This window comes from Callorhinus ursinus, unplaced genomic scaffold (assembly GCF_003265705.2).
Source record: "Callorhinus ursinus isolate GAN/ISIS: 27379988/994484 unplaced genomic scaffold, GSC_fseal_2.0 scaffold28, whole genome shotgun sequence".
Taxonomy (NCBI): Eukaryota; Metazoa; Chordata; class Mammalia; order Carnivora; family Otariidae; genus Callorhinus; species Callorhinus ursinus.
Genome location: NW_027397090.1, coordinates 10524306 through 10548727, shown reverse-complemented (window position 1 = coordinate 10548727; position 24422 = coordinate 10524306). Strand labels below are relative to the sequence as shown.

Genomic DNA, 24422 nt, shown 5'->3' with positions numbered 1-24422 from the left:
TCTGAGATCTTGGACAAGTTACATAACCTCTCTGAACCCCCAAAGTCTTCCTCCACAAATGGGGAACATAAATGGAATTAAATTCACTTTAAATTGGTTAGCACAGTACTTGGCACATAGTAAATGCTTACTAAATGTATAGTTTTGCTCTTTACAGCAAGTATTTCCATGATTCCCGCTGCTCTGATCCTGTACTCTTTATGAACGGATTTTCTTTATAGTCCACACACATCCAGAAGTACTCTTAGAGGCCCCGAGGAATGTCTTGGCACAATTCATCGTATAGAAAGTGGATTCTGGAATCAGGCAGGTCAGGGCCTGAATCCCTGCCCGACCACTTACCAGTTTACAGCATTTTGGATGAACTGCTTCATTTCGTGGTACCCCAGTTTTGCAGTCCGTAGTCTGGTGATAGTAGTTGTTTAAAACGAGTCATTTGGGTTGCCAGGGGTGGAAATGAATCATGTCCGAGCAAAGACAAACAAAGGGTTTATTGCAAACCTGTAGAGATTCCATGGAAATAACCTGTGGTTCTGAGGGCGCCTCAGTGCCCCCGCCGAGTGACATAGTGACTCTTGTGCTCTCTCAGGTCTGGTGCAGCACAGTCTCCCCGGTGGACACCCCCGTCTTGCCTTCAGACCACCCCTGTAGTGGGGCCTCTGGGCTGGAGCACTTTCCCTGGATGGGCAATAAGGACTCGAGCCTCGGGAGGATTATAATAAAGCTGACTTGGGGGTGGGTGGCCGGGAGGTGTCAATGCATCAATGTGGGGATGCACCCAGCATGGTACCTGGTACTAGGTTGATACCCACCGAATGTAAATTATGCTCCTTCTCTTCTCCCTTCCTCCAGAGTAAATACCCACTCCTAGAGCTAGAGCACCAAAAAGTGGGGAGAGGAAAGAGCGCTGCGGTCAACTCTGGGTTGACATCCAAAGGGAAAGAGACAGCTAAGTTGGGGAAGAGGGAAAAGGAGGGGCTTCGAAGGGCAAAGGGGCTTCTACCTATAGGTACAGAAGATTGTGTCCTCTGGCAACCGCTAATCCTACATCACTCCCTTCTTTGAGTTCCACCTTCTTGAGCTTTATTTCCTGGTAAACACAACAAAAGTCCTGCGTGACAGGTCAAAATGAGTGTGTGCCCTTTGAATGCCTGCCCTTCTGTTCTGGCCTGTCCAGCCTCGGCCCTGTAGCCAAATCATCCAGGCCAAGGGGACCTGGGGGAGACCCTTAGGGACGCCTGTGTGTGACCTTCCTCGAGGCCCCCGCACCTTCAGGCAGAGCCCTGGTCCCACCTACCGGTTTCTACCCAGCACCCAGGGAGCCCCATGGTGATTGCATTAACAAACCTGCGTTAGTTGGGACTTCCCTCTTTTCCCTGGTAAGGTCGGGGGTTCTCGAAGTGCTTTTCTGTTCATAAGCATAGCCCAATGCCAAGTTGAGCTATGAGTCCCCTCTGCCAGGGCTCCCAAGATCATAGCCCTTGCAGCTCACACGCAGCACCTTTCCAGGAGACAATCTGGCCAGTCCGCATGGAGGACTGGAGTGGTGGCAGGTATTATTACTATTCCAATTTCTAAGATGTGGAAACCCTAGATAAGAAAGAATAAGTGCTGGCCCATGAGGGTCAGAGAATTAAAAACGTTAAGAGCTGCGCTTTGAACCCAGGCTTGGCAGAATTCAAAGCCAGTGTGATACTTACAGAGTAAGTAAGAGTCTCCTACAAATAAGAATCACTACTTGCTAGGAGTATAGACACCTGGGCCTTGAGCAAGATCTCTACTTCAAGATATCCTAGCAGGGTGGCCTGGAAATTTGTATCTTTAATAAGTACTCCAGGTGACTGTTAGTATTAAGAAAATGTAGGAAGAACTAGCCTCTTTGGAGAAGCTGAGAACTTCAGCACGAGCAGCCCAGAAAACGTGGAGGGAAACTTGTCCAAGCTTGGGTGCTAGGTTGGGCTTTAAGGACAGTATCTGGGCACCCTATAGGTGTCGTCTTCCTGCACGTTTATAAACATTCGCATCACACGGAGTCCTTTTGCTACTTCCGTGTGGATTGAAAATGCATATCTGGTTTCATGAGGATAAACCTCCCCCCGCCCACCACAACTGTCCTATTTCATCCAGCTAGACAATCTGTTACAAGTGAATAATCATTTCTTTTTCTGACCCTTGGAACGTTGCCTTGAGATTTTTCAGAGAAACTCAGTTGGCAGCCTCGTGCTAGGTGAGTGTGTTGGGCATATGTGTATCCAGATCTGGTTCTCCAGATGGGCATAATTAACTGCACTGGGTATTGGCAGAGGTAATGTGAGCTAGCTGAGAGAATTTGGGTTGGAATGTCCGGAAATAATTTGTAGGACCTTCTGACAATGAGTATGGAACAGGCAGAATGTTGTGGGGGTAGAGTGGAAGACAAGATGAAGCATTGTTCCTGAAACCTTATTGTTGAGGAAACTAACCATGGGTCTGACGCATGGTTATAGGGTTATAGCACCCTCCCTTACCCCCAGCACACACATGTGCCCACGTGCCCCGGGGTCATGTCATCCCTCCTTCGCGTTCTCAACCCCGAGCCCCAGGCCTTCAGTCTTTGTGGACTTGAAGTTACAGATCTGAAAACAATTATTAGCTCCCAAATCAAGAAAACTGCCACATCAACATGAGTAACTGCCTAGTTTAATGTGTATGAAATGCAACATATTGTCACCCTGTCATCAAATTCAGTATCCACGAAACCATTCCAATGCTTGAAAATCATTTGTAGAGTGTATCTTCTCATTTTGAAAGGATTCCTGAGTGTGCATGATCAATGAGAAATGATTGTCAATAGTTAATTAAAGGAGTGACTTGTTGCCTCATCATTCCAAAAACAAAATTAGAAAAATCCTTTCAAGATTCTTTTGGAGCAAAAAGTAGATTTCTATGTGAGATGTGGATGTATTTTAATATGTTTGGTATGATATGGGGTGAGGCCTCATACACGCATGTACGCTCCCAGAGTTCCCAACCACCAAATGCTATTGGGCAGGCCATATGGTTGGAGAAAAAGAAAATATGCCATTCAAAGCTGTGTCTTCAACTATTCCAAGACTGTGAAAGGCTTTTAGGTCTACTCTCAGTCACATGATCATTGAGAAGGATATGATCTACCCCTCTCCCCCACCCCGGCTACACCAGGAATGTGGGTAAGGGACTTAACAGCAATTGCTTCTAGGATGCCTAAATTCAGGTGAGGTTGATAGACATGCTGCATACAGTTGCACAGGAGGTACACTGTGTAAGGATACCACAATCCAAGGGAGCAGTGTTCATATTGAGGATACCTACATTTGAATATAAATTATGACAGTGTTTCAGCAGATGGCATGAAAGTGCTCTTTTCTAAGAAAAGCAGGGTGCTACCACACTTGTGACAGCTGGAAATGATTGGATTTTAAAGAGGGTGTGCTTTTAAGCAAAAAGGCCTTTCTTGGGCTATAGCTCCGGGCTGGCACAGAAAGTGGTGCTCCTACTGCTCCATTCATCTTTGTCATCCCTTCACTGTAGGTTGTGGGATCTTGACCTAAAGAGAATTACTCCTTTCATACAAGATTGTACCCGTGCAGTGGTTTCAGTGCCTAGAAGCCATCCTGTCTTCTCTTGACACTACCCTTCCTCTGTGATGAAATTTTTTCTAAGCCCCCAGTGGCCTTCATACAGAATGGATCCACACACATAAACAATAAATATTCCCGCGACTTGAACTCTGAGAAGGGAGACAAGGCAGTTGAGTGCCTTTCTTATTTCCCTGGGGAGTCTCTGCTTTTCCAGTTAATTTCAGGAACTGTGTGTTCTCGCCAACCTATTTTGGTCTCCATTCCCCAGAGACGACTAGGAAGAGGCTCTCTGAGGGAGAGTTCATCTCAGCTATGGCCGGCACTGTATGGGTCACCCTGAACGCAAGCAGCTGCTTTTTTTTCCTCCTTCCTCTTCCCCCACTGGTTCCCTGGGGACTGAACCCCAGGACCAGACAGCTCAGGGGAAGAGCACATGACTCGCTCAGATACCACAGAGCCCTGCTGTCAACCACACCCACTAGTCATGCCCCGCCTGCCCCTCTCTGCTGAGCTCAGAGCTTCTTGCAATCCAGGACCTAGAGGAGGAGTGTCTCTGCTTCCCTGGATGCATTTCCAAGTTCTCGTCTCTCAGGCCTCTTTGGGAAAGGCATCTTGCTGCGAATCCTTGATGTGACTTAAGACTATTTGACATGTTCCTTCTCCCTTGCTCTTCCAGAGTATTCAATGGGAGTAAGTTCTTTTGAAGGCCACCCTTGCGACAGTCTTGTAAGGAATATATTTCTTGGTTCATCTCAGTGTTTTCCAGCAGATGCTAAATGAAACGTCAGCCCCATGCGGTGCTCCTTGTAAATAGGAGAAATGGGTATCCTACTCTCTCTTTGAAGTTTTACAGTGTAATAAGCCTTTAGTTCTGAGAAATCCCACAAAAGGAAAGAGAGGCCAGTTCTACCGAAATCTCCTACCTGTTCACAATAAACTTAGAGTACTGGACTTGGTAAACTAACAGACGCTTGATTAGAAGCAATCAGTCTCTTTTCACCCAGCCCTTTGTATGCCATTCCCTTTGGAAATTCATCTGTTGTAACTTAATCTTATCCTGAGCTTTCAGTGGTCTCATGCACTTGCTTCCATTGGTATTTGAAAGACTTGGTTTTGGAATGTAAATTACATTTTATATCCATCTAAGAGGAGTCTGTGTGCTGGCCTCATGACTCTTCTGAAGGTCATGGCTCCTGCTAGATAGCCTTGTCCACCCAGCTCTGTCTCTGAGTCTCTGGACTCCAGGAATGAATCTGAGGGTGGGGTAATGCTAGCTCTATGTTACTCGACCTGGGGTACTGTGCTGTTGTTTATGTTTCCTTTCTCTGCTGCCCACACCTGTATGAATAGCTCCTGCATTCAACACTCCTCAAATGACTCAGCGTAAGTGGGTCAACAATTCCTGTTGGGACTCCTCCTGATACAAAGAGTATCAGCACCTAAGTGAATTATGTGTGCAAGGATGGGAGTGGTGCTTCCAGGAGGTGCTAGCAGAACACTAAGTGGGTACGGCGGGAGAATGAGTGGGCAGCCAGAAGCAGCAGCAGGCAAGCTTACAATGCTAGTAGATCTTGCACTGCTTTGGGTGTTTGGGGCTGCCCAAACATCACCCCCCTTTAGTCCTCTCTGAGTAAGGAGTTTGACTGTTATCCCATTTCACAGGTGCAAGAGCTGGGCTTGTTGAGTTTCAGGAAGTTAGCCATGGTCACAGGGCCAAGAAGGGTGGAGCTGGATGGGGACTCAGGCAGTCATAATTCAGAGCCCACCCTCTCATCCCTGCAAGGGTGTTTGGACCCGATCCCACAGGCGGTGCATGCCTGCCTGCCTCTGCTGTCCACTCAGCTTTACCTTGTGCCTTGAAATTCATTTCCTGCAAAAGGACATCAACTTTTTCAATAGTTTCTTTCTTCACAACCGTGTCTCATTAAACCAACAAAGTCTTTAAAGACAAGGTAATGTTAGAGCAGAAGTCACATGGCATAGACTTTCCTTACCCTTATTGGCAAAATTAAACTCACTGCTGAGTAAAGGATGGATATCCTGGAAAGATAAGAGCATTCTTGAATACAGGGTACTTGTTAGGTGGGTGGCTGCCTATGTTTCCCTTAATGAATGCTTATTTTCCCAAAGCCCATTTAGAAAGAGCTGCCTGATGACTGGTTCTGGCTTCCCAGGAAACAGCAACCTGGCTCATCTATTAGGCCACAGGTCAGAGTTCCCCATGAGATAAAACACCAGAGGAATGACTTGTGTGGTCTGTTGTATTCCAAAACCAGCATGGGCAGCTGCCGCTCACATTCCCAGAGGGAACCCCACCAAATCTAAAGGTCTTTGTGTCTCTGGCAGGCATCTCCTCCCAGAATTTTCAGTGCTTTGGTCTAGAAGGTTCTTTTCCTTCTGTCAAAGAACCAAGAATTAACTCCCTAAAGTAAGCTAAAAATGACAGTCTCTCTTAAGAACCATATGCAGAACTGGAATTCTCTGTAATGTTGATGGATGGGTTAGCAAGAGGAAAGGGAGGGGGGAAATGCTTATACTACACTGAGTATAAGCACCATCTCTTAATTAAAAGGGAAGGAAGGAAGGGAGGGAGGGAGGGAGGGAGGGAGAGAAGGTCAGCTGATTTTGAGTTCTATCCATGCAAGTGGAAAGCCCTGGCTAAGACTCTTGGGAAATGCCCAGGCCAATTAATTATGTGCAGGCTACAGCTAGTGTACATGGACTTGCTCTCTGCCTTCAGAGGCATAGCTGTGGGACAAGGAAGATCTTCCTAGTTCCTCTGTGCTCTGGTTGCACTGGCAGGTTCTGGATGGTTCTCTGAACCCGATGGTATAGGGGCTCTTCACTTAGTTATTTATTCCCATTAATTCTTCAGAGTTGCAAATGTCTGAAACCTATTATTAGAAGTAGGAATGATATCCCACTAGGTTTTCAATTTGAACTAGTGAGGGAGAAATAGTAATTGGAATACTAGGGATCTAAGATAGTATTCCAAGACAGAAATACACACTTAATTTCTTCCTTGTGTGTGGTTTTTGTTGTTGTTTGTTTGTTTTTACAATCTATGCATTGAGGCCCTTGAATCACAGCTGTTTATTTGCCAGTGTATAAACAAACCACAGTTTGTCACGTCCCCTACTGATGGACCATTAAGTTGCTTCTGGCTTAGCTCTTTTTCTCTCTCATCAACAGTGCTGTAATAGACATCCTTGGACCATGTCTCCTTGTGCACCCTTATACCAGTTTCTCTAAAATAGATACCAAGAGGTGGGCTTGCTGGGTCATAGAGTATGATTAATTCCACTAAGATTTCTCAAGTTACCTTGTAAAGTGAGTGTACTAATTTACAATTTTGCCACCAGTGTTTGGGTTTCCATTTTCCTATGACATTCCCACCAACACTTGGTATTATTAGATTTTTTCTTTTTTCTTTTTTTACACGATGAGTATGACTATGTCTGTGTTTAAATTTTAATTTCCCTCCTTTACTTTGTATTTTCATGTTGGCCAATTAATCTTCCTTTCTTGTGAATTGCTTAGGTCAGTTGAGTTTTTCATATTGGTTTACAGGGCTTCTTTATTTAGGTTGGCTACTAATCCTTCAGTTTTATGTCTTGCAAATATCTTGTCACAGTCTATGGCGTATCTCCTTTTTTTTGGTGTTTTTGACTAATAGAAATTTTTACAAATTTTAATGCAATTAAATTTATCAATCTTTTCCTTATATTTAGACCCAACGTGTGGAATATTCTGCTCATTCTTCTTTTCCTTCCCCTTCTCATATTACCTGTGGGTATAGATTGCCAAAACTCTTCTGCCAAATTTAGGCTGAAAAGATATAAATTAATCATTTTAGGGTCAAACTTAGGCTCATAGAACACTGAGGACAAACACCGAGGTCCCTGTGGCATGCTGAAACTGAATCCAGCGTAAAACACCAGAGCAAGGAATAGATGTATGCTTTGGGAAAACTGCTAATGCCTTCCTATTTCAATGTTTATCTCTGCTCATGGCATTATCCACAGAATGGCGATGCAGCATTATACAGATACTAGTTTACCCTGGGCTTTGTTCTCCCTTTGGAATGAGCACCCCTTTACAGTCAGTGTGTATTTATTTCATGTCCAAAGCCCAAATGTCCCTTCTCTCCTATTTTACGACATAGGATCAGTAAGATTTGTATAATACCCGCCAGGAAAAGATGTTAATTGAATCCAGAAGAGAAAAGAAAGAAAAGGTTTTAAGAAAGAGAAGAAGTTTTGTTTGCTGAAATACATTATCTCCTGGCCTTGAACTGTCATATCATTTCTTATTACTGTTTGTCTATCGGAGTGAGTGAGTTGATTCTAAATCTTCCAAGTGTATTATATAGACACTTTTTAAAAGGCTTCAGTAAGGTGTCTACATAACCAAAAATTGGAAGGAAAACAAAAAGACAAGAAGACCATTCACTTTTTGATGTTGGGGGAGCAATCTTATGGGAATCTGAAGGACCGCTGACAATTGTCTCTTTATCCCTCAGCTTAGCTGGAACTCTTGGGGCTTAAAATTCACCAGCCCTAGCCTTTCAACAATTTTTCTTCTTTGAAAATAATTAGAACCAGAAAGAGTTTACATCAAAGTGCTTAAGCATCAAGATTGTAAACAGACACTTGTTAATTCCCAGACATAGGGTTCCAGATAATTTCCTAGCTTAAGAGAGTAAACCTGTGATTGTTTCAGTTTTACATATTTTTCTCTTAGATCTTTGGTCAATTTCCCAAAGCCAAAATGTTTTTCTTTTAAATGATGTCAAGATCCTCAGAAATATGCCTGCCTTATGTTTCCTAACAAAATTTAAAATCTAATAAAAAAGGATCCTATTTTTCTGCCATAACACTTACCTAAAATGAAAGTGCAGAAGCTTCTAGATAAAGCAGCAAAGACCCAACCTTTGTTTGTTCTACAGTTGGCCAAAATCTAGAAGTTTGAAGGGAACATGAGACATGCAGTTATCTTTTGTTTTTTCCTGTAAATATTCTTTAAATGAAATGTCCATTTCCCTTTGAATTAAGTGAAAAATCCAATACAAAGGACGGTGGTCAAGTGGTAACTCTGTAGGGCATTTTAGAGTTGTTAGAGCCCTTTCTTTTTGTTATATACTATCTTATTTGATCTTTACAACCTCCCTGATAGGACAGGCAAAGAAGGTATTATTTAATATGTAAGTTTTGAGGTCTAGACCAAGCTGAGGTATTACAGGGATCAGGAAAAGCAGCTCTTTGCTCAAGTTTACATATATGGATGAAAAACTTTTGTGATCATCTTATTATGACAGCCTCCCATTTTATATTTATTTTACTTGAAAGTGTGAGTTGCTCCATCCAAAAGATGAGTTTAAAAGTAGACTTGAATGCCTGTGCCTTTAAGCCCTCCTTCCACAGGGACCTTTAACCAATAGCTCTAAGTGAGAGTTTGAAAGACCAGCAAGCTTGTCACAGATCAGGACAACTCTAAGGCAAGGCTTACCATCTAGGGTCCCAAGAAAGGGTCTGGCTGAAGCTATTCTCTGCACAGTTGTGCCTGAGATCACACTATTGCTTGGCTTCCTCCCCTTCTCTGTCCTACTTCCCCAACCCTTACCCATCTCTCCTTGATAAATCTCTAGTAGAGGAATCTTTGTCTCAGGGCCTGCCTCTAGGGAACCCCATCTAAGACACCTAGATTACTAGTACTCATTCCCTAGATCTCAGGTCAAATGTCACTTCTTAGGAATTCCTAACTATCTGAAGTTCTCCTCGCACTCCAACTGCTGAGAGTCTTTCCTTCCCAGAACATTCCAATAACAATTTTATATGTGTTGGTTAGTCTTGGACCATTAGCCACATATGGCAGGGGCCATGTGTGTTTGACTTACCATTGTATCCCCAGTGCTTGGCATCATAGCTCAAGATCATTAAAGGTTTACTAAATGAAAAAAAAAAAAGTCGACTTTAAGATGACTATTAGAAAACAAGGCCTAGCTGAATTCTGCCTAATTCATATTTGTGAGTTGAGTAGGCTGCCTTAGAAATGCTTTTAAAGTGCAAACTCACACAAGCCTTTTACCTGAGAACAGCTCCAGCCAGCAGTGCCAGACATCAAAGAAGGGGTCTGGGAGTGAACTCATCGATGCGAAAATACTGAAGGGCTAATTCGAGGGCAGGTTTGTGAAATGTCTGCTAGACATTAACCAGCATATCCAGAATGCTATTAAACTCCATCTTCAGTAGTTTATTTCTTGGGATTATGTAAACATAGCCAATTCAAACGTGTACTTAGTCATAAATACTCCCGGTTTTTTTTTTTTTTAATAAATGTTTGTTGAAGTATAAGGTATATAAAGAAAAGGACAACTCTTAAGTCGCTCAAGGACTTTTCACAAAGGCACATTGCTGTGTAACTAACATCTAGATCAAGTAACAAAACAGCACTCCAGAAGCTCCCTTGTTCTCCATTCCAATTACTACTTCTTCCTTCCCTCCCTCCCCAGAGGCAACCGCTGCCCTGACTTCTGTCACCAATGATTATCACAAATGTTACCACAGTCAAGTTAATTAACACATTCATCACAGCACATAGTTACTTATTTTTTTATGAGAATGCTACTCTTGGCAAATTTCAAGTATACATTATGTATTACTAACTACAGTCACTGTGCTGTACATTAGATCCTCAGAATTTACTCATCTTGACTAGAAGTTTGTGCCCTTTGACCAATGTCCCATTTCCCCCAACCCCCTAGGCTCTGACAACCACCCATCTATTCTCTGTTTCTATGAGTTTGACTTTTTTTGGACTCTGTGTAGAAGGGATACCCTAGAGTATTTTTTGTTCTCTGCCTGGCTTATTTCACTTAGCAGATGCCCTCCAGGTTCACCCATGTTGTCACAAACGGCAGGATTTCCTTCTTTTTTATGACTGAATAATATTCATTGTATATATATACCACATCTTCTTTATCCATCTGTTGACAGACATCTAGGCTGTTTCCATATCTTGACTATTGTAAATAATTATGTAATGAACATGGACATGGACATATCTTTTTGAGATCCTGTTTTCATTTCCTTTGGGTATATACACCCAGAAGTCAGATTGCTGGATCATATGGTAGCTATTTTTTAATTTTTTTGAGCAACTTCCATCCTATTTTCAATAGTGGCTGTGCCAATTTATATTCCCATCAATAGTGCACAAGGGTTCCCTTCTTTTTTTTTTTTTTTAAAGATTTTATTTATTTATTTGAGAGAGAGAGAGAGAATGAGAGATAGAAAGCACGAGAGGGAAGAGGGTCAAAGGGAGAAGGAGACTCCCTACTGAGCAGGAAGCCCGATGTGGGACTCGATCCCGGGACTCCAGGATCATGACCCGAGCCGAAGGCAGTCGCTTAACCAACTGAGCCACCCAGGCGCCCCACAAGGGTTCACTTCTGTCCACATCCTTGCCAGCTCTTATCTATTGTCTTTTTAATAATAGCCATTCTAACAGGTGTGAGGTGATATCTCATTGTGGCTTTCATTTGCATTTCCCTGATGATTAGTAATATTGAGCATCTTTTCACATATCTGTTGGCCATTTGTATGCGTTCTTCAGAAAAATGTCTCTTCAGATCCTTCACCCATTTTTTTTTTTTATTGGATTGTTTGTTTTCTTGTTATGGAGTTGTAAGAGTTCCTTACATATTTTGGATATTAACCCCTTACTGGATATAAGGTTTGCAAATATTTTCTCCTGTTTCGTGGGTTGTCTTTTCATTTTGTTGGTAGTTTTCTTTGCTATGTAGTAACTTTTTGGTTTATGTTGTCCCACTTGTTTATTTTTGCTTTTGTTGCCTGTGCTTTTAGCATCCTACCCAAAAAATAATTGCCTAGACCAATGTCAGTGATTAGTTTTCTACTTTGAATTATGTGTAAATTGAATCATACAGTTTATATTCCTCTGTGCTGACTTCTTTAACTCAATGTTATATTTATGTGATGCATTCATGTCTTTCTGTGTAGTGGTAGCTTGTTCATTTTTTTCTCTTCTATGCTACTCCTTTATGTAAATATGTCACGTAAATAAATATGCCATAGTCAGTACTGATTTGCATTCCTTTAGCAATACATGAATTCCCTATTTTCACCAGCACTTGTCAATACCACTCTTTTCAGCTAGTTTTGTGGGTGTGTAGTCTTATCTCATTGTGGTTTTAATTTGCAGTAACATAATCTTTACTGATATTGAGCATCTTTTCATATGCTAATTAGTCAATTGAATATCCTCTTTTATAAAGTGCCTGTTTAAGACTTTTGCCCAAGACTTTTAAAAAAGGTTATCTGCCTTATCTGCCTTTTTTACTGATGTGTATGAGGTTTTTTTGTTTTTTTTTAAGATTTCATTTATTTATTTGACAGAGAGAGAGAGAGAGCACAAGCAGGGGGAGTGGCAGGCAGAGGGAGAGGGAGAAGCAGGCTTCCCACCGAGCAGGGAGCCCCATGCTGGGATCATGACCTGAGCCGAAGGCAGACACTTAACCAACTGAGCCACCCAGGCGCCCTATATAAGAGTTTTAAAATATAAACTGCATGTAAGTCTTTTGTTGGATATATGTGATGCAAATATTTACTCTATGCTATTGGGGGCGTTTAAAAATGGGGCTAAGAGTTCGGTGTGTAGAAAACAGAGTCATGAGCCCTGCTTGGCTTTCAAGAAAGTGGACGTTTGAAGATAAATCAAAAGAAGAGGAACCTGGATCTTGTTCTCTTTAAGTCTACTGCAGCTTTGTTGAAGTAGGATTCCAAGAGCAGCTGGGTATGCTTCATATGCTTGATAAAAACCAATCATTTTTTATTTGGCTCACATGCTAAAAGAGAGTCATTAATCATTGATATTCCAGTAGAGTATATCACACATAATGATGTAGTACTTTATAATTAGGTTAATAGATATTTGAATAGCGACTGTGACCGTGCATTGTGCTGGAAGCACAAAGATGGATATGTCAGACCCCCTTAATTTGGTGAGCTTTTAGGGTATGGTTAGGATGCTTTTGTATCTGTTATCTTGTTTGATCACATGAGGTAGGGTGATGGCCAGACTGGTAAAACAGAAAAATGTATTCTCTTGCTCTTCACACCTTTGATTTTCAGTTAGTCATTGCCCTAAATCTGTGAGATCTCTATTTCCAAGAAATGCCTTTGTCTCATCCTGATAATCCCACTAATCAACATCTTGTGAAATTCTCTTTCTCAAAATGACGAATTTGAATAAAACACATGGTGGGGCGCCTGGGTGGCTCAGTTGGTAAGCGTCTGACTCTTGATTTTGGCTCAGGTCATGATCTTAGGGTTGTGAGACTGAGCCTCGTGTGGAGCTCAACGCTTAGCACAGAGTCTGCTTGGGATTCTCTCTCTCCCTCTCTCCCTGTCCCTCTCCCCGTTCACACTCTCTCAAATAAGTGAATAAATAATCTTTTAAAGTCAATAAGTAAATAAAACATGCAGAGATGACTTAGTTATATTTTTAGGAAACTACAAGAAAAAAAGACCACAAAATTAGAGATACTTTGCCCCCTGCTATCCAATAACACCCCTTAAATAATAGATATTAGTCAACTGAAATGATACAGAATTTATTAAGGGCAAATCTGACAACGTTCTATATTATCCTAAACATTGAAGAGCTATAAATGTATATAAGATGTAGTTCCTGCCTCAAAGAATTTCTAATGCTGGTGGTGACAGTAGTGTGTATCTGTGTGTGGAAGAAAAGTGTTAAGGATGTGACAACATCAGCAATGACAACGTAAACATAAAGACCTATACCAAGTGAGAGGAAATGTAGCAGGAAGGCTTACTTTGGATTGATTGTAATGATAAGGAAGGGTTATATTGACTAAGATAATGGAGCTGCTTCTATAAGACAATATTCTCAGTCATCAAAAGTTAAAAACAGGTGTTTCTGATTGGTGGTTGATTCTGCTCCAAATGGTAATTTAGAGACGTGGATCCTTCCATACTGTGGGTCTGCCATCTTCAATGTATAGCTCCTGGGTTTGCTCGGCTTGTCCACTGTAAGCTGGCAGAAGGAGAAAGAATATGGAGGATGGGAAAGTTTAATAGCCAGATCTGCAAAGGGTGTATGTCATTTCCACTCAAGTTCCATTGGCTGGAACTCCACCCTGTGGCCACAGCTAACTGGGAGGGAGGTTGGGAAGTATAGTCCAGCTGTGTGTCCAGGAGAAGAGATGGGTTTGTTGGTCACCTAGCAGCCTTTGCCACCGTCTTCACAGTGGCAGGGCACTTAAGATAGGTCTTGAAGCAACGTGAAGGATTTTGACAGAGATTGGAAAGGATTAATCCAGGTAAAATGGAAAGCATGAAGAAGGACTAAGGAGTAGCCAACAATAGCAAAAATGAAAGAGCAAATTTGAAAAATAAGAGATTATCCAGTTATTAGGAGTTTGTAGTGACTTTCATGAGAGAAACTGTTGGAAAGATAAGTTGAAGCTGTTTCCAACCCAGAGCCACAGTTTTAGAAGTTTAAAAATCACACTGAGCAGTTTGCATCCACCATGGTTCTTTTTGTTTGTTTGTTTGTTTAAAGGTTTACTTATTTGAGACAGAGAGAGAGCACGAGGAGGGAGGGGGCAGAGAGAAAGGGAGAGAGAATCTTAAGCAGACTCCATGCTGGGTGTGGAGCCCTACACAGGGCTCAATCTCAGGACCCTGAGATCACGACCTGAGCTGGAACCAAGAGTCAAAGACTTAACTGACTGCACCACCGAGGTGCCCCTGTTTTTATTTTTTTTAATTACCAGAACTCAACTCCCGCTTGCAGGAAAATTGTGGTCGAGACTGATTTTCTTTCTTTTTCTTCATACTCTGGTCTTTCCTAGGAAGTGAGTTCTTATGTTTGTCTCCAACACATGGTGGCAGCAGTCAAGAAGGGTGATGACCCTCAGCATGAGCAGCTTCATTTTAAGTTTTCAGAAAATCTCCAGGGGTCTCCTGCCAAAAACCAGCCTAGAGCATGATATCTGCTGAATGCAGTGTTGGGGATGGATCCCAGGTTCAGTAGAGGGAGGGCGGGAGGGGAATTCCTTTCTGACTCTACACATGAGCACAATCAGCTCATGCTCAGGATCCCAGAATTTAATTACCCACATTGTTATCCTAGCTTGTGTAGCTACAACCGTGGCTTAGTTATAGAAGTATCCGGTCCTTTAAAATCCAGCCTCAGCCCTCAGCCTGGTGACCTCCAGACAGTGATTAATTGGGAAGGGTGGGAGCAAGGGAAATCCTTTCTCCTCCCTTCAGATCTGCCAACTTGGCTTTGAACCTACAAGAACGCTTTAGCTAGAAAAAAATATATGTCCCCAGACTCTCTACCCTTTTTCTCACCCTTACATCTACTCCATGTTGCACATTCTATTTGGTAATCATATGCTTTCATATTTGCTACATTAATTTTGACCTAGGCTTTCTATGTGCTGACTCTGGGAAGCTTTTGTGTGAATTATTCCTCCTTCCTTCAGCTTCTGACTATGACATTAATGGCTATGAAAATTTACCTTTGATCTACAGTTCGGGGAGGATTTACTTCATTGTTCCTACCAGGCTAGAAGTATGATTGTCTATCTTTCTTAGCCCATTAAAACAACAACAACAACAGAACCTTTGATGTAATACCCGAACATCTAAAAAGTGCTTCGTTTCAAAGCGAACTCGAAAGAGATTTAGCACACAATTTTTCAAGATCCTGAACACATCCAGTTATATTTAGATATTATGGAAGGGAAGGTGTTCACTTTCCTGTAGCAAGAGTTTCTAGATATTTTTTTTCTTTAGCTGGCCACAAAACAAACCTAAAGAAATCATTATTACATTGTGTCTTTTGTCCTCTGTGCACCTTTCTTCCTCTTCTTCACCAAGATACCCTCACTGGTTCCTTTCTCTGGCTACCTCCTGCACTTACAGCCTTTGAAAAACTAAATCTTGCTGGTGGCAGACATTTGATGTTTTTGCTTTTTGGTTGCTTGCATGTGGGAAAGCTGAAACTCTTTAGGTCAATGGTACAGTAGCAGATCATTCCCCAACATAATCTGAGTTCTACATATCTCTTAGAACATGTGGGAAGACAACATAATATGGTGGAATGGAACATGAGCAGAAATTAGGCAGACTTGGGTCCAAATTCTAGCTTTGCCTCTTACCTCTGTGAAACCTTAAACAAAACACTTGACCTCTCTGATCCCCTGAGCCTGAATTGTGACAGCACCAATTAGTTTTAGCTGTTCTTGAAGTTTATCTATGTGGAACAATACAGTGTATATTTTCTTGTTCCCAGTTTCTTTTACTTAACATAATGTTTGTGAGATTCATCCAAGTTGTTGCATGTAGCAAGTTTGTTCCATGAAATTTATGGTAGTGCATTATATATCACAAATCATCTGTCCATCCTACTCAATGGACATTTGGTTTGTTCGGTTCTTACGAACTGTGATTCTGTGATCATTTTTGTAAAATCTTGTGTATATATTCTGTTGAGTAATGTCACACACTGGGTTCCCCAGGTAGTAGCCCTGAGAGAGATTTGCTTGCAAGAAGTTTATTCCTTTCTGCCGTCAGGACCAAAGTTGTCTTTAAGATCAGTACCTATGGGGGAGCGCGGAAGGGGAATAGGACCCCAAGAGAGAAGCTGGACTGCGGTGCAGTCTTGGCAAAGGCCTCAGCCAACTTATGGGGAGCTCTAGAGCTGAAATGGTCCCACAGAGTTGTGCCAAACAGGTGCAAGGAGGCTAGACCTTTATACATCCCCATTTACCAGCCATTGGATGTGGATTGACCCAGGAAAGGGAGCATGATTTTGAGTGTGACATCTGTCTTTGGCAGAGAGTGGAGACCATGTCTGTGAGCTGTTAGCCATCAACATTTCTAGGAGCTGGTAGAAGGAGTTTTCCAATCCTAAAAGTCCTTGTGTGTGTGGTGGGGGGGGGGCAGTGAAGCAGAGCTGTACACCACAGTGTCCACTACATGTCATTAGTAATTTCTGGGAGTTGAATTGCTGGGTCATAGGATATGTGTATATTCATCTTTAGTAGATATTGTCAAACAATATTCCAACGTGCTTAGACCCAAACTCCCTCTTAATTTAGATTCTGAGATCCCCAAGTGGGATCTTACCGTGAAGATAAAGGAACATTTATAGAAGGGAAACATAAATGTGAGAATATCCTCTACATTAATTCAATATTTTATATATTATGGGGAAAGCAAAACTGAGAACCACTGGAATAGATTATTTATCATTTTCTACCTTATGGCTTTTAACATCCTGAAAAATGTCAACACTGTCCAGAATGTTCTGAAATCTAGTTATAGAATTAATAAATTCTAAAGACTTACTTCTGTGCTGAGAAAAGAAAGGAGAAGAGATATATGAATTGACTGTTGCCTTGAATTTCATTTTTCAGAGTGGCCAAATCAATGAAGGTCCCTGTATATGAGACCCCAGCGGGATGGAGATTCTTCTCCAATCTGATGGACTCGGGACGGTGCTCTCTGTGTGGAGAAGAGAGCTTTGGCACTGGTAGGTTTTGCTGGGGTGACATCACTGGAGAGGGCGGCTGTGGCTGCAGCCCTGTGTGACCCCAGTTTGGAGACCTGTGACCCCACTGTGAACCAAAGGCTATGTATGGGGAGAGATAATTAGAGGAAAAAAAATCAGAGAAACCTAATGGGATATGTGCAATGATACACTCATATCTTCTGGCCATGTTTTTCTCTCTTTTTTTTTTTAAATCAATTTTGGGATCATATGGTAATTCTATTTTTAATTTTCCGATGAACCTCCACACTGTTGTCCAAAGTGGCTGCACCAGTTTGCATTCCCAGTAGCAGTGCGTTGAGGGTTCCCCTTTCTCCACATCCTCGCCAACACCTGTTGTTTCTTGTGTTCTTGATTTTAGCCATTCTGACAGGTGTAAGGTGACATCTCATTGTGGTTTTAATTTGCCTTTCCCTGATGATAGTGATGTGAGTATCCTTTCATGTGTCTGTTGGCCATCTGTATGTCTTCTTTGGGAAAATGTCTATTCAGGTCCTCTGCCCATTTTTAAATCAGATTGTTTAGGGTTTTTTGGTCTTGAGTTGCCTAAGTTCTTTATATGTTTTGGATATTAACCCCTTATCAGATATATTATTTGCAAATATCTTCTCCCATTCAGTAGGCTGCCTTTCTCGTTTTGTTGATGGTTGCCTTTCCTGTGCAAAAGCTTTTTATTTTGATGTAGTCTCAATAGCTTATTTTTGCTTTTGTTTCCCTTGCATTAGGAGACATATCTAGAAAAATGTTGCTGTGACCGGTGTCAGAGAAATTACTGCCTGTTTTCTCTTCTAGGATTTTTATGGTTTCAGGTCTCACACTTAGGTCTTTAACCCATTTGGAGTTTACTTTTGTATATGGTGGGTATTTACCCTAAGAAGATGAAAACACTAATTTGAAAAGATATATGCACCTCTATGTTCATTGCAGCATTATTTACAATAGCCAAGATATGGAAGCAACCTAAGTGTCCATTGACAGATGAATGGATAAGGAAGATGCGTGTGTGTGTGTGTGTGTGTGTGTGTGTGTGTGTGTGTGTGTGATGGAATATTAGCCATAAAAAGGATGAGATTGTTCCATTTGCAACAGCATGGATAGACTGAGAGAGCATTATGCCAAGTGAAATGTCAGTCTGAGAAACATAAATACTATATGATTTCATTCATATGTGGAATGTAAAACACAATCGTTTCTTGGCCTTTTGGCTAAGATCAAGTGTGGAATCTAAAAAACAAAACAAATGAACAAAAAAACAAAAAGCAAAATCACCAAGTGTCTATCCATAGATGAATGGGTAAAGAAAATGTGGAATATACATATATACACACACAGTGGAATATTACTAAGCCATAAAAAGAATGAGATCTTGCCATCTTGCAACATGGATGGACCCAGAGTACTGTATAATTTCACTCATATGTGGAATTTAAGAATCAAAACAAATGAATAAAGAAAAAAAGAGACAAAAAAACTAGACTCTTAAATACAAAGAAAAAACTGGTGGTTGCCAGAGGGGAAGGGGATGTAGAGGGATGGGCAAAGTAAGTGAAGGGGAGTGGAGGATTCAGGCTTCCAGTTATAGAATGAATAAGTCATGGAAATGAAAGGCACGGCATAGGAAATATAGTCAGTAGTATTGTGATGGTGTTGTATGGTGATAGATTCTGTCTACCCTTGTGGTGAGCATAGCATAACGTATAGAGAAGTTGAATCACTATGTGTATACCTGAAACTAATGTAGCATTGTGTGTCAACTGTACTCAAATAAAAAATATTTTAAAATTTCCATTTCTTTACAAAATTTTCTATTATGGCAATTCAAAAAATTGTATGAGAGTAGAGAGAATATCATTGAATTCCCACCTGCTTATCGCCTAGTTTCAATCATCGTCACCTAATGGTCAATCTTGCTTTATCTCTACCTTCATCTACGAGGTGAGCTCTTCTCTCCGATTAGTGTGGAACAATCCCTAGTGTGAATCTTTAAGTATAAAGGCTGTTGAGAAAAAATATGTAATACCACAGTACTACTATCACATCTAAGATGTTAAAAATTCATTTCTTTTTTTTCAGTATTTTGAAGATGTTACTTCATTGTCTTCTGGCTTTGCATACTTTCCAAGAAGGGTGCTTCAGTTCTTGTCTCTGTTGCTCTATGTTTAAACTCTTCCCAACCCCTACCTCTGGCTGCCCTCAATATTTTCTTTTTATGTTTTGTTTTCAATAGTTCAACTATAATATATCTAGGTATTTTTTTTAACCTTGCTTGGGGTTTGAGGGATTCTTGGATCTATTGCTTATTGTCTTTCATTAATTTTAGAAAATTCTCCGTCATGGGGCGCCTGAGTGGCTCAGTTGGTTAAGCGACTGCCTTCGTCTCAGGTCATGATCCTGGAGTCCCGGGATCGAGTCCCGCATCGGGCTCCCCGCTCGGCGGGGAGTCTGCTTCTCCCTCTGACCCTCTTCCCTCTCGTGCTCTCTATCTCTCATTCTCTCTCTCTCAAATAAATAAATAAAATCTTAAAAAAAAAAATTCTCCGTCATTATCTTTTTAAATATTTCTCCTTCCCAATTCTTTCTCTCTTCTTCTGAGATTCTGATTACACATGTGTTAGATGATTTGTGACCATATGTTGTCTCAGAGCTCTTTACACATACTGTTTGGTTTTGCTTTGTTTTTTTTCTTTTGTGTTTCAGTTTAGGTAGTTTCTATTGTCATTATCTTTTAGTCATTGATTCTTTCCTTAGCTGTGTCCAGTCTTCTGATGAGCCTAGTGAAGGAATTCTTCATCCCTGATATTGTTTTTTATTTCCAGCATTTCTCTCTGACTCTATAATTTTCATCTTGGTGAGAAAATTCCCCATCTGTTTAATATGTTGCTTACCTTTTCCATTAGATCATTTTACATATCAAATATAGTTATTCCAAACTCCCTGTTTGTTATTTCTAATATCTGATTTCTCTCTGAACCCGGTGTCTCTTTATCGAGAAATAAAGCAATGGTTTAGTCTTTCTTGCTTTTTGTGTATCTCATAATTTATCACTGAATACTGGACAGAATGTATATAAGAACAATAGAGACTCAGGTAAACAATATTTGTTTTTTATTTTTTTTCAAGTAAAAAATATTTATACACAGAAATGGGCATACCTCTTCTTTTTTCAGGCCATTACTATGCAAGGTTAAATTAATCTAATCAGGAGTTGAGCTGGGTTTGGATTTTATTGTTTCTATTTTAATTTTTAGTGTTGCATAGCGTTCAAATTCTTCCAGAAGTGGAATATTTTTACTGTGTGCCGAAAGGAAAGATGGGGTGCTGGAGGACATTTTTCAGTGTTTCTGTTTCATTTGCAGCTTTCAACAGTGCCCGCATGTCTGTGATGCAAGATAGACCTCTGTTGTCAGGTGCTTGACCCTTCTCTAGTGGCAGCAGATCTCTGCTTAGTATTGGAGTAAGATGCTGGGTCCAAAAAGTTTCCCTACCCTTTCTCCCAAGGGCAGAGGGTTTTCACTTCAATCCCTATTCCAGTAACAGTGGATTTTTGCATGGGTTCTTGGGATGAGAAAGTTTGCAACTCATATATCCAAAAGTTTAAGCCTTTTGTTTCCTATTAAAAAAAGGTTTGGAGACCTGGAAGGGCTTCATGCTTATGTCTCAGCCGCATGCCAACATTATTAGGTCTGCTTCTCTGTCTCCCGTCTTTTTTGTGAGCACCCAGTGAAGGTTTGTGGGAAATAACTTGGAAATGTGTCCCTTGTATCTGGGACTCCTAGCAATTTTAAACCAACATGATAGGCTCTTCTTGGCCTTTAAGCATTTTTGAAACTCTTCAGTGACTTCTTATTTTTAACTTTTATAGAAGCATTCTCTTTTTTCTGTGATCTGCCAAAGGAGAGATGGTTTTGTGTCCTGTTTCTTCTTGAAGGGGCTTGTCACCTTTTGGGAATCGCTTACTTTATTGCCTTATGACCTCATATTTCTAATGAGTTCAAGAAAAGTTATGATTTTGTAGGTTCCTGGCCTTTTCTTATTAGTGGGGCAGGAGTGACATTCTCTTATAGATATCCACAGCCTAAACGGAAATGCAGAAGGGGAGCTCCAAAAGTAATTGCTTAATAATTTCTCCTATTCTCACCCTTCCTTAATAGTTTTTTTTTCTGATTGGGACACAACAGATCTTACTTTATAACTGGTTGATACCCCTTTGTTTTTTTGTTAATTTTTTTCTTTTTTATTATTATGTTAATCACCATACATTACATCGTTAGTTTTGGATGTAGTGTTCCATGATTGTTTGTGCATAACACCCAGTGCTCCACGCAGAATGTGCCCTCTTTAATACCCATCACCAGGCTAACCCATCTCCCCACCACCCTCCCCTCTAGAACCCTCAGTTTGTTTTTCAGAGTCCATCATCTCTCATGGTTCGTCTCCCCCTCCGACTTACTCCCCTTCATTCTTCCCCTCCTGCTATCTTCTTCTTCTTCTTTTTTTTTTTAACATATATTGCATTATTTGTTTCAGAAGTACAGATCTGTGATTCAACAGTCTTGCACAATTCACAGCGCTCACCATAGCACATACCCTCCCCAATGTCTATCACCCAGCCACCCCATCCCTCCCACCCCCCACCACTCCAGCAACCCTCAGTTTGTTTCCTGAGATTAAGAATTCCTCATATCAGTGAGGTCATAGGATACATGTCTTTCTCTGATGGACTTATTTCGCTCAGCATAACACCCTCCAGTTCCATCCATGTCATTGCAAAAGGCAAGATCTCATTCCTTTTGATGGCTGCATAATATTCCATTGTGTATATATACCACATCTCCTTTACCCATTCATCTGTCGATGGACATCTTGGCTCTTTCCACAGTTTGGCTGTTGTGGACATTGCTACTGTAAACACTGGGGTGCACGTACCCCTTCGGATCCCTACATTTGTATCTTTGGGGTAAATACCCAGTAGTGCAATTGCTGGATTGTAGGGTAGCTCTATTTTCAACTGTTTGAGGAACCCCCCACACTGTTTTCCAGAGGGGTTGCACCAGCTTGCATTCCCACCAACAGTGTAGGAGGGTTCCCCTTTCTCCACATCCCCGCCAGCATCTGTCATTTCCTGACTTGTTAATTTTAGCTATTCTGACTGCTGTGAGGTGGTATCTCATTGAGGTTTTGATTTGGATTTCCCTGATGCCAAGCGATGTTGAGCACCTTTTCATGTGTCTGTTGGCCATTGGATGTCTTCTTTGGAAAAATGTCTGTTCGTGTCTTCTGCCCATTTCTTGATTGGATTATTTGTTCTTTGGGTTTTGAGTTTGATAAATTCTTTCATAGATTTTGGATACTAGCCCTTTATCTGATATGTCATTTGCAAATATTTTCTCCCATTCTGTCGGTTGTCTTTTGGTTTTGTGGACTGTTTCTTTTGCTGTGCAAAAGCTTTTTATCTTGATGAAATCCCAATAGTTCATTTTTGTCCTTGCTTCCCTTGCCTTTGGCGATGTTTCTAGGAAGAAGTTGCTGTGGCTGAGGTCGAAGAGGTTGCTACCTGTGTTCTCCTTTAGGATTTGGATGGACTCCTGTCTCACATTTACATCTTTCAACCATTTGGAGTCTATTTTTGTGTGTGGTGTAAGGAAATGGTCCAGTTTCATTCTTCTGCATGTGGCTGTCCAATTTTCCCAACACCATTTGTTGAAGAGACTGTCTTTTTGCCATTGGACATTCTTTCCTGCTTTGTCAAAGATGAGTTGACCGTAGAGTTGAGGGTCCATTTCTGGGCTCTCGATTCTGTTCCATTGATCTATGTGTCTGTTTTTGTGCCAGTACCAAACTGTCTTGATGATGACAGCTTTGTAATAGAGCTGGAAGTCCGGAATTGTGATGCCGCCAGCTTTGCTTTTCTTTTTCAATATTCCTCTGGCTATTCCGGGTCTCTTCTGGTTCCATACAAATTTTAGGATTATTTGTTCCATTTCCTTGAAAAAAGTGGATGGTATTTTGATGGGGATTGCATTGAATGTGTAGATTGCTCTAGGTAGCATTGACATCTTCACAATGTTTGCTCTTCCAATCCATGAGCAGGGAACGTTTTTCCATTTCTTTGTGTCTTCTTCAATTTCTTTCATGAGTATTTTATAGTTTTCTGAGTACAGATCCTTTGCCTCTTTGGTTAAATTTATTCCTAGGTATCTTACGGTTTTGGGTGCAATTGTAAATGGGATCGACTCCTTGATTTGTCTCTCTTCTGTCTTGTTGTTGGTGTATAGGAATGCCACTGATGTCTGTGCATTGATTTTATAGCCTGCTACTTGACTGAATTCCTGTATGAGTTCTAGCAGTTTTGGGGTGGAGTCTTTTGCGTTTTCCACATACAGTATCATATCATGTGCAAAGAGTGAGAGTTTGACTTCCTCTTTGCCGATTTGGATGCCTTTGATTTCTTTTTGTTGTCTGATTGCTGTGGCTAGGACTTCTAATACTATGTTGAATAGCAGTGGTGAGAGTGGACATCCCTGCCGCATTCCTGACCTTAGGGGGAAAGCTCTCAGCTTTTCCCTATTGAGAATGATATTCGCTGCAGGTTTTTCATAGATGGCTTTTTTGATATTGAAGTATGTACCCTCTATCCCTATACTCTGAAGAGTTTTGATCAAGGAAGGATGCTGTACTTTGTCAAATGCTTTTTCTGCATCTATTGAGAGGATCGTATGATTCTTGTTCTTTCTTTTGTTAATGTGTTGCATCACGTTGATTCATTTGCAGATGTTGAACCAACCTTGCAGCCCAGGAATAAATCCCACTTGGTCATGGTGAATAATCCTTTTAATGTACTGTTGGATCCTATTGGCTAGGATTTTGGTGAGAATTTTTGCATCCATGTTCATCAAGGATATTGGTCTGTTGTTCTCCTTGCTGATGGGGTCTTTGTCTGGTTTTGGGATCAAGGTAATGGTGGCCTCATAAAATGAGTTTGGAAGTTTTCCTTCCATTTCTAGTTTTTGGAACAGTTTCAGGAGAATAGGTATTAATTCTTCTTTACATGTTTGGTAGAATTCCCCTGGGAAGCCATCTGGCCCTGGGCTTTTGTTTGTTGGGAGATTTTTGATGACTGCTTCAATTTCCTTAGTGGTTATAGGTCTGTTCAGGTTTTCTATTTCTTCCTGGTTCAATTTGGGTAGTTGATACATCTCTAGGAATGCACCC

The 24422-nt window shown here is 41.1% G+C and overlaps 1 protein-coding gene across 3 annotated transcripts in view; it reads left to right on the top strand.

Moving 5' to 3' along the window:
- Positions 1–24422, top strand: part of PGM5 (phosphoglucomutase 5) — a 207739-nt gene that overhangs the window by 106097 nt on the left and 77220 nt on the right. For all 3 annotated transcript variants that reach the window (XM_025891657.2, XM_025891655.2, XM_025891656.2), the window contains exon 7: positions 17077–17192. In XM_025891657.2, coding sequence (XP_025747442.1) covers positions 17077–17192 — 116 coding nt within the window. The remainder of the gene's footprint in view (positions 1–17076; positions 17193–24422) is intronic.